A 15,989-nucleotide genomic window follows, 5' to 3' on the forward strand; every position below is an offset into this window, starting at 1 on the left:
ACCAGCTCTGTAAAGTCTCCCCGCTGTATTTGTTTCTTGCTTGGAGCTCATAACCTGCAATTACAGTTCTTATTGAAAGCATGCTGTAATTTTGCTTTGCAGAAGAATTGTCTGCACTTTTGTCTCACTTGCAGATTGTCCTTCAGCCTGCAGACCCAGGTTTGAGCCCCTGTAAGCTCTGCTCCGCTGAAGTGCCTTTGAGCTAAACAGAGAAGCCTTGCCAGCCTCAGTTCTGCTTGTAGACCCGACTTTCTTATCATATTTGTTCCTCCGTCCCTGCTGGGCTGCGTCCAAAGCTTCTGCACAGGATGAATCTCCTAGTTGTAAATGTCATGTGCACTTTTCACATTTAGACAGTACAATTACAAAGTCTGAAAAAGAGGTTTTACCGTCTTAAAATGGCAGAAAAATCATGTTTTTTTGTCGGTTAATGTTAGTGATTCACATAAATTAGTACTTTTATTAGATTGTGTAGTTAATGAAGAAAAGGAGAAGCCAGAATGCACCTCATGTTTTTAAAAGGGTACTCCAAAGATTTAGCATTCCACTTCCATAAATTATGGGGGCTCACAAGTACAGATTAAATAAAAAGGAATGGTCAAAAATTGGAGCAGCAGTCTTGCATCGGTCAAACTCCAAAAACATTGCATCCTACATTTCCCATAATGCTATTCAGTAGGTCCCTTAATGCCTGCTTTCAAATCCCACACCTCCACTTTATATAACAGACTCACTGTTAAAAGTTTCAAGTCTCAAGCCCAAACCAAGATAACCCTGATGACATCGCTGTGACATCATCAGTTGTTTGGGTTTTATTATTTGGAAAGTTATCTTCCTGTTTGTTTGTTTTTTACAGATTTTGTAGTACTTCACGAGATAACTGAACTCCATGTGAAGTGTTCCTTCCTACTGCAGCTAAGACACAAACATAGATCTTATGTTTGTGTCTTAGCTGCAGTAGGTTTCAACAGATTAGCGTGTGAAAAGCCTAGGATAACACACCTGTTTCTCAGGTGCAGCTCTGGAAAACGATAAGATTAGAGAGAGTGTAGGATGGATAGGTAGTAAAACTCTAACATTGGAGGATATGATTGTAAAATTGTTTGGGTTTTTTTTGTAGTGGCCTGGCAGGCTGCACCATCACCCTGACATGGTGCATTCAGGTTCATGCACTGTATCTACCACATGAGGGCAGTCCAGTCACAGTTTTGACAGTCATCTATACCCCATCTCATAGGCTACATGTTTCTGTGTGTGTGTGTGTGTGTGTGTGTGCGCGCAATAGTGTAATCACTGTCAGTGTTCTTGGAGACAGGGGCCTCAGTGTAAACACTGGTGTGTGTGGCCCTCGGCGGGGCCTGTCGCCCGGCTCGTCCTGTACCTCATCAAGTTGAACGGCCCACTTTGAAGTGCTGGTGCTGGATGCTGGGACTCTGTCCCTACTCTGTCAACGGGAGGACACAGAGAGAGAGAGGGCCACGTCCTACCACACAGAGAGAGGGGATTCTTTTTTGTTTAGACTGGGCTGCAGACTTGTGAGGTGAATCCTGTCCGATGATCATAAGTGACATCATTCTTTTTAAAGGAAGGATTTTTTTTATGGTTAGCAATAGTACAAAAATATGCAAGTTCCTCAAAGTGTGACTGTATTATTATAGTTATCTTCAACTATTGTGTAATATTCCTTTAATACATCTATAATGGGGCATATTTAATCTCGAATAACCTGAAATACTCCTACAGGGACTTGTATTTGTAATATCCTTCTAAAATTCCAGCTGGACTGTTTTCAGTACAATCCTCTTCCAGGGCCACATCATGTGATGCCAACTAAACGCAGGGAGGGCGCTCTTGCTCTTCCATCACAGAGTTGACCATAGGAGTGTGCACGTTGCTGAGCGTCTAGAAAGGTGTGTGCGTGTTTAGGGGGGGGTTTCTTCTTCAGCGTTTGAAAGGAGGCAGAATAGAGCGCCAGGGAGTCCAGAGGTCCGAGTCGGGGGCCCCCTAAAACTCAGAGAGGAGGAGGAAAGAGGAGGTGCTGAACCGGACTCGATACCGCCCCCCCCCCTCCCCGAAAGCCTGGAAGAATTGCGCTCCGCCAGTGCGCCCTGCCTGCCAGTCGGAGGATGGGGATTTTTTCCCCATTGATTCACGTCCCCCTTTCCCTCCTCCTTCTCTCGAACAAGCCAGTCGGTCTGTCAATGTGCTGCGTGCATTAGGGCAAGTCAAACCAGTGGGATTTTGAGGCAGAGAGACGATGCGATAACGAATGAAGCGCTTTCCTCTGGCCGAGAAGCGACGCGTCCCGCTCTCCAAATGATGCGCTGCATCAGATAGGCGTCTATTTCCAGCAAGGACTGATGCTCACAGCTCGCATCTTATTTTTTTAAATTCACTTCACAACTTTCACGTTGGCCTTTGTGCGACGTTATTAGAGTGCGGATGCTTTTCTAGCTCTTTGGTTTGTTTCTCTCAGTTTTCTTGTGTTGTTGCTTTGATTGATTCTTGGACTCGATTTGGATCCTAGTTTGTTTTTTCATTTTCAACGAATCCGCTGATGAAGGATTTGCGGATTTACAACCCGCGTGCAACCTGTGTATTTTACAAAGAGGAGAATAAGGATTGTAATGCGCACTGACTAAGCCCACCGAGCATCAACATGTCTGTATGAGGATGGAGCCGCGGACACCAGTGATATCTTTTCCATTTTAAACGCTTTATCTCCACAGTTTTGGCCTGACTTCGACTGTTTCCTTCTAACAGACTGACAGTATTTCTTTACAGTTCAGCCTGGTATGTTGGAAGGTAGATGTTCTTGCGAGAAAACAAGGTAATGGGAGAGAAATCACACAGAGTCTGTTCAGAGAACAAGGGAACATTGTTCGGAAAAAGACAATTAGGGCGCACCGAAAGGCAACAGAAATAGCTCTTGGGTGGCGATACATTTTTCACAAAATTCGATTCTGTGGAGTTATATTTGAACTGAGGAGCACTGCTTTGGAAAAAGGAGGACTAATGACACATTAATTGGGAAGTCATGGGATTGGCACTGAAATAGTACGACCGTGGACGCGCAGAAAACCAGTAGTTTTTGGAGATCCGGACGCACGGATTGAACAAGTTTCTCCTACACATTTCAGAGTCTGGCTTTGGTTTGATCCAGTACAATTTGGCGAATTGTGGATCCATGAGGTTGTATACAGCAGGCTTTCACTTCACACTTTGACTGCCTCTACCTATAGCCTGATCGGCTGTAGTCGCACATCCATTGTTTTGAGAGTCTCCGTGCAGCAGCATTCACACAGAAAATATTGTCCATTTCTTCTAAATGGGGCTACATATGCTGGGTGTCAGGGTAGAAATGGCGTGTCGAGGAAGTGGGAATGGATTGGGGCTCCTGCTGGTATTCTTACTGGATTTACTGGGGACGACGGCCAGCAATATGGAGCCCATCTACTGGAATTCCCTGAACGAAAGGTAAGAGCAGCTCTCACTTGCAGACCTTAACCGTCGCTTCAGTGCAGGTTTGAACTTGAAGTTTCAAGCCCACGCTAGATATATATAAAAAAAAAACCGATCGAATAATGAGTTTAATTGCATGTTCATGACATGCAACTTCTTCTAAGATGAGGGGATTTAGGCAATATTTAATGAATGTAATGGAAGTAAATCTTAGTGCACTACTAAGTGCCATGTAGTAATGCAACATGACATGCAAAACACCATAAAGTTCGAGAAGGGCCCTATTTCGCTACAGATGAGCCACAGGCCTCCCACAGACACAGAGTAGCCTGTTCATTTTTTTTTTTAATTTCTATTCTGCCAATTTGTTGCACTTTCTCCCCAAAACAATACAATGCCATCGTGATTGTTTGCAGTCTAACAGGGCTTCAATGTAAACAGAGCAATTTAATAAATGTATACACTTAGTGTTGACACAGGCTGCTCTGTTTCACAGCTGTTTGGAATTTGTCACACTCACGTTGCTTTTTTGTGGATAATCCAGCTGTTAGTTCTTACTGCTAAAGTCCCTGTAAGCTCGAAAAGATGGGAGCTGTGTGTAGGATAATAAGGACGTGTGTGGCGCTCTAATTGCTGTCGCTGGATGACCTTGATTAAAGTCTAGGCCCCGATCCCGCAGGCCTCTCAAACCCACTCGGCCATACTCATTTGCATTTTTTTTCTTTCCTCTGGTGAAGGTGTCAGGCATTAGCTGAGGAAATGTCATTTTAAACACCTCTCGGCCGTCCGGCCTTAACGACCGACAACACTTTTCTCACACCTCTGCCAATTTCCCAGTGTCTGAATAGACGCCCGGTGGTGGTGGGGAGGCTGGCGGATAACAAGGCGGCTTGTATGGAGGTGACACCAGGCTTCAATTCTGCAAATTGTAACTACATTTTGGGGAAAACTGGAACAATGATACTTTTCTGCTTAAGAAATGGTGTGTGTAGGCCAACAAATTATCAGCTTGAAGGGAACACTGGTCTTGAGTAGCTCCCATTTTTTGTAAATTTGCTTTACAAACACTTTATAATACAAAGAAACACAAAAGCAAATTTAGACTCACTTACAGGCTTACTTTTGGCAGCCCAAATCTTGCCATCCCCAGCTCACACCCATGCCAGGGGCTTTTTCAGAGACTAACAGGTTTTTAATGTGTCCATGTGCTGTAGGCTATGGCCTGCCCGGTTTCTCGCCTTTCCACAGATGTGACTGTGCGTGGGCCCCGCTGTGGAGCCAGGCATGAAGCCCTTAATGAGGGCTCTTTGTCAGCAGTGGGTGGATTCACCCAACAGGGAGTAGAGTTGGACACGGGAGGGTAATTTTCACTGAGAAGCTAACAGCCCGGGCTTTTGAGGCCTTACAGGTGATTCCACGCCATTGTCTGCTAATGGAGTTTAGTGTTAGGTGGGTGTCAGGGTTTAGTGAATGGGCCTGGCAATTAGAAGGGGTGGCAGCTTTGACGCCAGACTCCATATTCATTTCCACAGATTTGCTCACTCATATATTCAAAATACAAAGCCTATTGTACACTATGAAGCTTATTCATGAAGCTTACTATTCATAGTTAATCAGCTTAGTCATTCCTCCAGTTTATTTTCTTGGCTGTTTTACACACTTCCATGTACTTGTGTCTCCTCTGTCTCTACATGACAAGAGCAGTTCTTTAGTTTGAGCTGCCTCAGGGCAAAATAGGTTTTGGCCGTGGGCTGAAATATGTTAAGAGCCCGTGCTGCCCGAGTAGTGCACATCTTCCAAGGACAAAATCCCGAGCCCACACACATATGGTTTGTACTTCTGAAATGAGGCGAAAAGTAAGCAGAAGCAGTAGTCTGTATCAATCAGGTGCAGGAGCGCATGTATGGTTCACATCTTGTCTGTGTAGCAAATGGCCTGTCACATTGTTAACCTCTAGACCCCTGCTGGATACACTGCTTTGAAGTTTAGACCATCCACCTGCAGCTTCCCTCCACGTCTCCTCCCATCTTTCTTTCCGCCTCTGTGAGCAATCTCCAGCTCCTTCTCTTCCTCCCCCTCTCTTTCTCTTCTCTCTTTCACACCTTTTGACCCTCTTTCTTATATTTTTCTTCCTCTCTTGCTATTTCATGCCCACTTTCTGGCTTGCCTGCCACCACCGTCCCCGTCCTTTTCTTTTCCTCCTGTCACTTTTCGTCTGTCTCTATCTTTACCTCGCTCCGTCACTCCACCCCCCTCCAGTGCAGTGACCAGACGTAGCAAATTGGAAACATGTGTCACATCCAGCGACTAATTATAGCGCCACAGCAGCCACTGACGTACTCAAAGATGTGTTAGGAGTGACAGAGGTGCAGTGGAAAAGGAGGCTCCCATGGACGGATACACATTTCTCAGACCTTACTACCTGATTAATTCCTGCAATAAAAATAAACAAAATGATCAGGCTGAGCTAAAATATTGTATCAGAATGCTTACAACCATCAAGTGCTGCATCCACCCTTTTATTGACCGCTCCATCAGTTTAAATTACTCCGGCACCGGCAGAAAGAAGAGAGACAGAGGTGTGCAGTGAGGAATAGAAACAGAGACAGGTGCCAGGAGGTGACTGAGAAACAGAAGGGGTGGTAGAGAGAGCAGAGTGGGGGGGTAGACACAGTCCTAACCCTAAGTAAATCAATACCAGTTAAGTCTCAAGTGCCAATACAGGTTTTGCTTGAGGAAGAGAGAACTGAACCAGAACGATCACCTTGAGAAGAGCTTCCCCCTCAGACATACATTATCCTTATCTCAGCATCTCCTATTATTGGCCTTACATGGCCGCCCTAATGAAAGATCGAATCTTACATTACTGCACAGGAGTTTGGGTGCTGGGGTGGCAGGTGACCCACACACACGGGACCAAATACTGTAGGTCACATTGGTAGACACACACACACACACACTCGGAGAGAGAAAATGAATTCATGTGGAGCGAATGTTGGCTTTGGTCACTGCCCTGATCACAGCATCTGGAGTTTTGTAGTTTTTGGCCCTTTTGCATGTTTGATTTCAGTGTCTGTTCATAATGCCAAAACCTCTCCTTCACCCCTCCCTCGGCTCCCACTTTCTCTCTTCCTCTTTTTCTCTCTTTCTATACTTTTAGTAAATGGCTGTAGATTATTGTAAACGGCTGCTGAGGGTGGCCGTCTCCTCGCTCGGCGCTCGCGGTGACTTGTAATACAACTATTCCCCCTAAGATCCACATTAAATTTTAATCCCCCCCTTCCCGTTTCTCAATAATTCATTAATCGCCGGCTAATTGGCGCCGGATAAAAGACTAGCTAACTAGGCTAAGTGTTTCAACTACAAAAAACCAGAGAAAAGACTCCAAAAAAAAGAGAAAAAATCACTGGAAATCTTCTTGGCGAGGGCATTCTGGGACTGAGAGGAAGAGTGGAATAAGTGTTAGTAGGTCAAACGGGGTGTCGTATCAAAGGAGCAGCATTCCAACACCCGTTTATTGATTGTTTTTATGTTTGAAACGCCGCACCCAGTTTTCCACCCGTAGGTTTCTCCTTCATGAATAATGCAGGCATGCACCGAGGCTTTTCTGGGCTGTGTGGATAAGTAAGCAGGAGCTTGGTAAGCCTACACGCATCCTTAGGCTAAATGATTAGAGAATATCCACTGGGTAGTTATTTTATTTTATTTTTTTATTTTAGGAGCGAGGGAGTGTAAAAACAAGGGAAGGAATGGATATGAACCATACTGCTTGAGCTGCCTTTTAAAGCAAACGGGCAGCGGCTCACCCCCTTTCCCCCTCACTCTCTTTCTCTTCTTACCTCCCTCTCCCTTGGTGAAAAAGAGGAGTGTGTGTGAGTTTACGAGCTGAGAGCAACAGGAGCTGTGAAAAGAGGTTTCAGCTGATGTGGCAAAATGGAAAGGCCAGGGGATGGAGAAGGAGAAGGCAGCCAATGCGGCCAGAGGCTGGAATCTCTTTCTTTCGTTCCTCCTATCTTCTGGCATGGCAGACAGGCAGATGGACACACATGTACACAGTTGGACTGTGAAAATACAGACATGTGAACAGACAGCTCTATTGCAGCAGCGCTCTCAACACATGCCTGCACACATACACGCAAATGAGCCTCATGGGGCCCGACCTCCCCTCCCATCTACGTCGGACACGTGTGTAAAGAGTGTGTGGTCCGAATGTATCTCCTTTTGTTACATGTGCAAGCGAGCATTGAACACACTGCTGCAATGAGACGGCAAACACTGGAGGGCAGATGTGCGTGCGCACACACACACACACACACACACAGAAGAGGTGAGGAAATTGGCAGGCGTCACGGACTGTTGTTCCACTCGGAATTCATTCATTATTTTATCACTCGATTATAAGTTTATTTGGCAGGGGCAGTGCACATTCATCAACATCATAACAGCTATAAAGCGGTGATGTAAATATGCTGGGGTTAGCTAAAGAACTAATTTACTTCCCCAGTCCCTGGGGCTTTAGAAGTGACTTTGGGATTCTGGTAATTGTTAAAAGTGCTGATGATTAGGATGAAGGAGATTAAAAGCGTGTGGCTGGCTGAGCTAGTTCAGAATGTTGGAACGCATGCAGAAACAAGCAACTTTCTTCCCTGGAAACATGCATGCACACAAACACGCACACACACGCACACACACATTCACAATAGTTGCAGTGGTGGTAACAGTAATCCAGGCCGTAGGTCTGAAGGGGTCACATGTGTCTCAGCATCACTGGGCAGATTGCCCTGGGTGGCTGAACCCAGAGCCCCTTAGTAAAGCCTGCCAACACACACACACACACACACACATTGGCCTCTCATTAGCTTGCTTCACAGCACACCCTGCCTAAGCAGGATCATCCAATCCTCCTGGCAGCATTTGGACTGGGCCAGGTCAATCCCCCTCCCCTGGATGACACAAAGAAGCGGACTGGTGGGATGAGAAGCCAGTATGAAAGTGTGTGTGTGGACACTATAGGCCAGAGGGGTGTGCAATGTAGAGGCAAACCTGTGTCACACACATCACACGTGAGTTAAAGAAAGGATAGGTCTTTCTTTAACTCACGTTCCCGTCTCTGCGCTTTTCTTCTTCCTCCCCTTTTGCCATCCCTCCATGCTCAGCTCCTTGCTCTTCGGTTATGTTTAGGCTCAGTATCACGAGACTCCCAGCTCGGCTGCTGCTCTGCACATCTCCTCAACATAGGGTTGGGCTCATATTGCAGCAACTACTGTGGCTTCAACATCATTCCAGATAAAGGGGATAGCAGAGGGAGGGAGTTGATGCTGTTGTCATTCCATGTGTGTGTATGTGGATTCTGGTTCGTAACAGAGGATGTGTGTGTGTTTGTGCCTTGAATACTAAATTGTGTGTTCTAATGCCATTGTGCCAAGTCTCCTTCTGATAGTAATTTTCTGTCTGTAATTGAGTCGCAAAGCCTTATTCTCTCAAAACAAATGAAAAAATCTGCAAGCGCAAAAAGATAATTCCAAACAGTTTTTAATAAAGATCTACTTGTTTCAAGTATATTACACAGTTAAGTTGACTCTTTTTTTTTGATTTCACTGCAGCAATCTGCATTATAAAGATGAAAAAGGTTGATTTCTACTTGTAATATTCTTTGTGTTTTGACAGATTCTTGTCATTTTTTTGAAAGAAATTAAGATTTTAAGACAAAAATTGACTTGATTAGATGGAGGGCATTTGCAGGTTGTGTTACGTCTTTTCACACTTCCACTTCGCTCTCCCATCAAGCATTATCAAGGTCCTCTTTTGCATTGCCCTACACATGATCATGGAAAACGTGTAAAATGCATAACAAAAAAACAAATGTTTTGTCCTCTTCTCTCCAAGAGTGTTGCTCAGTAGCCCGAGTTAACTCCAGTTACAGCCTTTGCTTACCGTCACTCTCATCAGCACTGAAACTCCATCACTCGGTCTGCCAGTAGACTTCAACACAGCACTTTGAATGGACTCTGGCCCAAAATGGTTTTGTAACTCAATGTTAAAGAGAGAGTGTGTGTGTGTCTACACAAGAGAGACAAATGAGTGGGTTTGCTTGTGAACAGCTGTGCCTTGTCACAGCTGAAGTTTTGGCAAACATCTTCAACCGATATGAGCAAGAGGGCAGAAATATAAGAAGTGGGTGTTGTCAGAGTGAGATGAGGGAAGGAGAGAGGAGAGCAGAGAGCTGGCAGGGTCAGAGAAGGAAACAAAAAGCATGAAAGACAGTGAGAGAAGGCGAGTTAAGAGAGAGATGGATGGTTTGGGAGCGCGGCCGGGTTTGACAGTGGTACTGGCTGATGTGACACAGCCCAGACAAGGAGAGTGACTGATGATCTATAGGTCACCGCCACGACTAGCTGCTTCCTGCTCGCATACAACCGAGCTGGCCCCTCATTCCTCATTACTGACACGTCCCATAATATTTATCCCTGTGAAGTCCAGCATGAAACCTGGTAAGCTTTGAAGGAATTCATTGACTTTTGGGGCAGAATGAGCTCTTTGATCAACTTTGCGAGACTGGCAGCTGTTTCCTCTCTATATTTACTGCAGGTCAAGTGATACGATGAGATGCAGCAAACACACACTGAGCTTAAAACTTCACACACAGTATGCAGGAATCACAGAGACAGAAATGATGCCAAATGCCTTGCAGCAGAACAATGTGTTGATAGACTTAATTTGCCAAAAGCTAAATCAATTCCTTTTAAAGAAAGCTCTGCTCTTCCACTGTATAATCAATATTTCAAGTTCATTGCACTCCAGGATGAAGTGTTGTAATTTACATTTATTGGTGAACCCACCTTTACTCAACCTGCCTTACCCACTTCTACGTGTGTTTCTGATTTTCAGCATTTCATAAAAGAGAGTGTGTTGATCAGTTGTGTTGTGTGTAGGCGAAAAGAAGGATAATGATACAATGAATGCAAGTTATTCTGAGACGCTGTGAGAGCCGTGCTTCTTTTGCAACTTTCATTTTGGTCTATTGAGGCTACAGTCAAATGATGTCTCTGTCTCGTCTTTTTGGATTTCATCCTGTGCAATTGTCGGTGAGTCTAAGTGTCCTTGCTCTTTGATTCTGCGAAACACACTCCAAAACCTGACGTTCGCTGGGACGCTTTGCTTTTATTGTGCTCCATTGTAGCTGAAGTGGAGCACAATCTCACAAAGTCATGTCAGGAATAACAAAAATACACAGTCAAGCAACGAAATGGACCTAGAAATGCAAGGCACACAGCCGGTAGATACATTTGTAAGTGATGAAGTGGCTACAGGTGGCGTTTTCTTTAAATATCTCATTTTACATTTATATTTTTGGCATAAGAAGCTGTTATCCAGAGATTTGCAGAAGCACACAAGCCGCAAAAGTAAGCATACATGAATCACTCTGCCTGCAAGGAGCCTGTTAACAAAGCATTGCAACTATTCACTGCTCAAGTACAAAACAATATGTGGCTTTTATTTGTGTGGGGGGTGGTTGGAGGGGGTGTGGATCCTCTGGCTGTTGCAGTAGATGTTTGGTCTGTTGTGTGGGAGATGTAGAGACCTGTTACGCCAAAGCATCTTAGCGTTAAGATAATCTTTACCCATTGACTTACAATAGGTCAGAGATGATCCTCATCTTAAGAGGCTTTGGTGGGGAACCCTGTCCTGCTCTGCCCCGCTGCAATAGCAACCAGACATCTTGGAACTTGGCTTACTAATAATCACACACATTTATAACACTATATAAGCACAGGCCTACTTCTCTAGCTCAGATCTTTTATAATATTCTCACTAGCACCTTGATTATTTTTCCAGGCATGATGCTTTCTTCTCTTCATATGCTTGTTTGTGTGTGTGTGTGTGTGTGTGAGTGCACATATGCATAGTTCTAATTAGGAGGTACAAAACCATACAGTCATCGTAGTCCATCTGGCTTTGGCATTAGCCCATCATTCTTACAGTCTATGGGGAAACTGACCTTGGCTAGCTGTGAAGGGAAAAATCATGCTCCGTTTCCTGGGCTCTGCATTCATTATAATTTAAATAGGATTGACGTTAAAAATGTAAGATTAAGAATAATTCCTCAGTTTTGGAAGCAGAAGGTTTGGGCTTCATGTGGGTTAGCTTAGCTCTTTGTAGAGATCACATACTGAGACTGAAGGTAACATTCAACATTCAGTATTAACATTACCTTCAGACTATTATTCAGCATTTGTTATAGAATATGCTTATTCACTTTCTAGCCAAGAGTTAGATGAGATGATCAATACCACTCTCGTGTCTTTGCATTGTGTGTTGAGTATGGAGCTGAAACCAGGAGGTGACTCTCTTGGCTTCGCATGAAGACTGGAAGCAGAGGGAAACAATTAGTCTGGCCTCTCCATAGTTTAAAATTCCGCCTACCTATACCCCAAAATCTCTGTTATTAACTTGTTGTATGTTATTTGTTTTAACCGGACGTAAACAGTAATGTAGAAATAAGTATTTGTTTCAATCTTTATGTTATGCTTAGCAAAGCCAATCGCCACCTGGGTCTACTTACGTACATTTACCTAGCCTAGCTGTCAGGGTTTCCATACTACTGTTGCCACAAGTTGCAATTACAGGATAATAGTAAATGATAAAACAAAGAGTCACAGTAAGTACAAGTTTGAAAGTCAGCCTATTGACTCACTTACACAGCAATGTGTATTCATGGTTTGCTAACAAAAGTTAACATTAGCTACTTTAAGCTAATGGTCATATCAGAATGTAGCAGCATTTTGTTGCTACTAAATTTAACTTTTGATTTGTAAGAGTAAGAATGTGCTATTTTTATTTTTTTTTAAAGTAAGTCTCACTGACAACAGTTGAAAGGTTTAATTGTTCTCTTTGGACTGAGAAAATATCGCTTCTTGGGTTTATGAATTTCTTTCAAACCTGCATTGGATAGAATAAAAAGCCCATGGTTGTCAAACTAAAACAAGACTGGTTCTCGAACGTCCCGAAATTTGGACGTTTTGCCAATAAAAGTGCTTCAACCTGAAGCGATTATTTAAGGCCAAGTACAAAAGTAAACTACTGCTGCCTGCCTCCAAATGTTCACTCTTTGCAGCATATGGAGTGCAGCACAGAGCTTTGTTGTCGAGGACAAGTGACTCTAACAAGATCCATCTTGTATAGAAAGAGCGATGAAGTGGATTGTTGTAGTCCCGTCCACATGCCATCATTTGATATCCCGGTACTGGCTATAATACAAAACTCAGTGCTGCGTTTTAGTGGTTTTAACCTCCTTTACTCTCTTTCTCTCTGTTTCTTGCCTTTGTCCTCACGTCGTGCAGTCAGTGTTAGCTCACTAACACACCCCAGCATTTATATACACTGGCATACACACAACAAGGCATGCATACACACAGTGGAGAGCTTGTATATACACACACATTCTCCTCATGCATGCACAGATGAAAAATGTTATTGCTCTCAGGGCTGGAAGAAGTCCAAGTGGAGAGGTTGAGTTTCTTCAGAGGTACCCTTCACCCCCCAACCCTCCTCGCAGTCAGTAGCATATCCCTCACTCCTTCCTTCAACTCCTCCTTCTCGACTCTCTCACTCTCCCTCCTTCACTTCACCCTCCTCCCTCTGCTCCCTGTGAACAAAAGAGCCCCCCCCCCCCCCCTTTCCACCCCAAGCGCTTCCAGTGAAAGCCCTCACACACACTCACGGCTCTCTGGCTTCGCACTCTCCCACACGCACTCTTACCCCTCTCGCCGTCTGCAAAACCAGTCCACTTCTCTGCACTAATCCCCCCTTCATTCCTTTTGTCTTTTCTTTCACTTTCTCTCTCATTGCCTGGCGCACCACCAGTGTAAATTTCCTTCTCTGCATATCCAAGCTGTTATCATGTTACAGCTAGTTGGCAGACAGTAAAATATATTCCAACTTTTTTTTTTCTCTCTCATCTTTTTCTCTACTTTTTCTCTTTTTTTCCTAGTTGGGTCCTTTTTTTGTCTCTCTTCTTCTTTGTGGGTGGTTTTTGATGTGTAGTCTCTGTTTCTCCTCATTTCGCTCATCAACGTCAAGTAGTAAATAGGTCCTGTGTAGTGAAGACAGGATGAATAATCATGATTGCCTATCACAGCGGTGTCAAAGTAATTCGGGAGTGACTGTGAACCAGAGCTCAGCCTGCGCACGCACACACACACACACACACACACACACACACACACACACACACACACGTACATGCGTGAGCAGATGTACCACTCCCTCAACATTCTCTGGAAATCAGGAAGCCATTCCCTCATTAGCTATGCCGTCTTCTTACCTCCCTTCCAAAAATCTTTCTTTCTTTCCTTCCTTCCTTCTTCCTGATTTTTTATCAGTCTTGCTCTCCATTGGAGTCCAGCTGTACTGCAGGTCCCCAGCCACAGGAGGGGGGAAAAAACAGATGGAGCGCCCTCCTTTCTTCTCTTTCTTCCATCCATCCTTTCTTTCTTCCCTCTCTCCCTCCTTCCCCACAAAGAAAATCAAGCCAGAAGAATGCTGGTGCGCAGGGGGTGGGGGAAAGGGGGAGACGGGACAAAAGCCTTCCTTTTCGACAGTCCTCTCTCCTGTGTTCTTTGGTTTTCAGTTGATGGATGGGTGGCATGACTGTGGGTCACCGTGCCGAACATGTGCAATCCTGTACCTTATGTGTGGATGTGTGTGCATGCATATTTGCGTGTGATGCTTATTTCCGTTACGTGGCACTGATAACTCTCTGGCTGTATGGTCTCAGGCTTTGAAAAGCACGTGTTTCTGTCCTCGCTAGCTAACACACACAGCTGCTGTGGTGTTTGTATTTGGGTCCCCATTTTGTGTGTTTCAGTAAAGCCACTGGTCCCAGTCAGGCCTAGCCCATCTGGATCCCTAATCTTGGGTGGCCGTTATATATGTGTGTGGCATGTGTGTACACAGCTGAATATTGCAACCAGTCTCTGAGGTGTGTATTCTGGCACTTGGTTAATCATACACATTATCTGATTTCTCAAAGCCTTAAAATAGCTGCTTCAGAGCGGCCAAACAATGCCACTATCGTCCGTAAGTGCTCTAATTTAGCGGTGTTTTTTTATATTATCTCCTTTTAATCAAAACCTTTGCTTTCTCCTTATGTTTCCTCTTAAGGGTAATCACTCTTGTGATGGGCGAGCTAACTCTATTATGGTGGTACTTAGCAAGAACAAAAGAATTCACTCAAGGTCTTGTTTAAGTGCTTCTGTACCCTCATGACGCCCTTGCACGCTGAATACAGGGAGTTTCATGTGTGTGCGTCTGCTTGTGTGCAAGTGTGATTGCGTGGATGTCAGGCATGCGTCATGCGTGGGTGTGCGCACTTGTGTACATGCCCTGCGTGGTTGTGTTGGGTCCCCCCCCCCCGGCCACTCCATCGCCACATTAAGCATTATTAGCAAAATACCACAATCATGTGAGACAAAGCATGGTTTCTGGGCAAGCATGAAAAGAGAGCGTGAAAACAACTGAAACTGGCCTGTACCACTTGACCCTATCGAGGGGTGGGGGGTGATAAGCCAGGGGAGAGATAATCCCTCCAGTCATGGCGGCCCCCGTGTGCTCGGGCTCTAACGTGGCGCGTTGGGCTGTCAATCACTCAACAAAGCTGTCTGTAAGGGGATTATGAACCCGCGGACCCTCCCTCCTCTCCCTCACCCCTCTCCTTGTCTCCTCGTCTCCTCCTATTGCCTTTTACACTCTCTTCTCTTCTTGTCTCCATTCATTTTCTCCTCCTTCTCCCAGGCCACCTTTTGCATCCCCCGCCCCTGTTTTCCACCTTCAAACCTGCCCGTCAGTCCCCTTGTCCACTGTCCCTCTCACAACATAGTGCATCTTTCTCCCAGCACACGTTTTGCTTTGCTGTCTGAAGCTTAGTTTATCTTCAGCTTTCCATCCGTCCCCCCTCTGTCCTCCATAAGCCCTGTTTTTCTCTCTCTCGAAAGCCTTTCTTGCTCTTTCTCTATCTCTTCGTCCCACCCGTGCGTTATGTCTCACCTAGACAAGAGACAGGTGTTTTGTGTGTCTGTTTTTAGGAGGTGACAGGTGTCCCATACTCGGACCGAGGAAGTCGGCCCTGCACCATTCTCATCATTTTTATTTAAAAATGATCCTCACAGTCGTGGTTTTGTCTTATGTGGTCTACCTGTTTACATGGAAACAATGAAGAAATATGGCAAAGAAACATGTAAGCATTCCAAAAGAAGCTTGTTTAAATGTGGAATTAGATGCGAAACACCTACTTTTTTTCACGCAAACATTGATTCACACCTTTTTTTGTGGGCTGTGCACCCTCAAAACACACATGCGGCAAACAGTCGCCAGGCTAAATGTCACCTTTCCTATAAATGTGATGAATAGCTCGCAGTCCTATCTTATCTCTCTGTCCTTAACCACGCTGTTTTAAACCCAACCACTGCCTCCATTGGCTCCTACAGGTGTTGACAGAAGCAGCTCCTCCCTCCATTAATTCCCTGTTT

General features: G+C 44.8%; 1 protein-coding gene across 1 annotated transcript in view; it reads left to right on the forward strand.

Annotated features, from left to right (window-relative positions):
• Positions 1-2,036: 2,036 nt before the first annotated feature.
• efnb3b (ephrin-B3b) overlaps positions 2,037-15,989 on the forward strand; it is a 77,360-nt gene continuing 63,407 nt past the window's right edge. Inside the window, exon 1 of the mRNA XM_046065585.1 lies at positions 2,037-3,477. Coding sequence (XP_045921541.1) covers positions 3,329-3,477 — 149 coding nt within the window. The 5' untranslated portion in view covers positions 2,037-3,328. The remainder of the gene's footprint in view (positions 3,478-15,989) is intronic.

Source organism: Micropterus dolomieu, linkage group LG12, assembly GCF_021292245.1.
Source record: "Micropterus dolomieu isolate WLL.071019.BEF.003 ecotype Adirondacks linkage group LG12, ASM2129224v1, whole genome shotgun sequence".
Lineage (NCBI taxonomy): Eukaryota > Metazoa > Chordata > Actinopteri > Centrarchiformes > Centrarchidae > Micropterus > Micropterus dolomieu.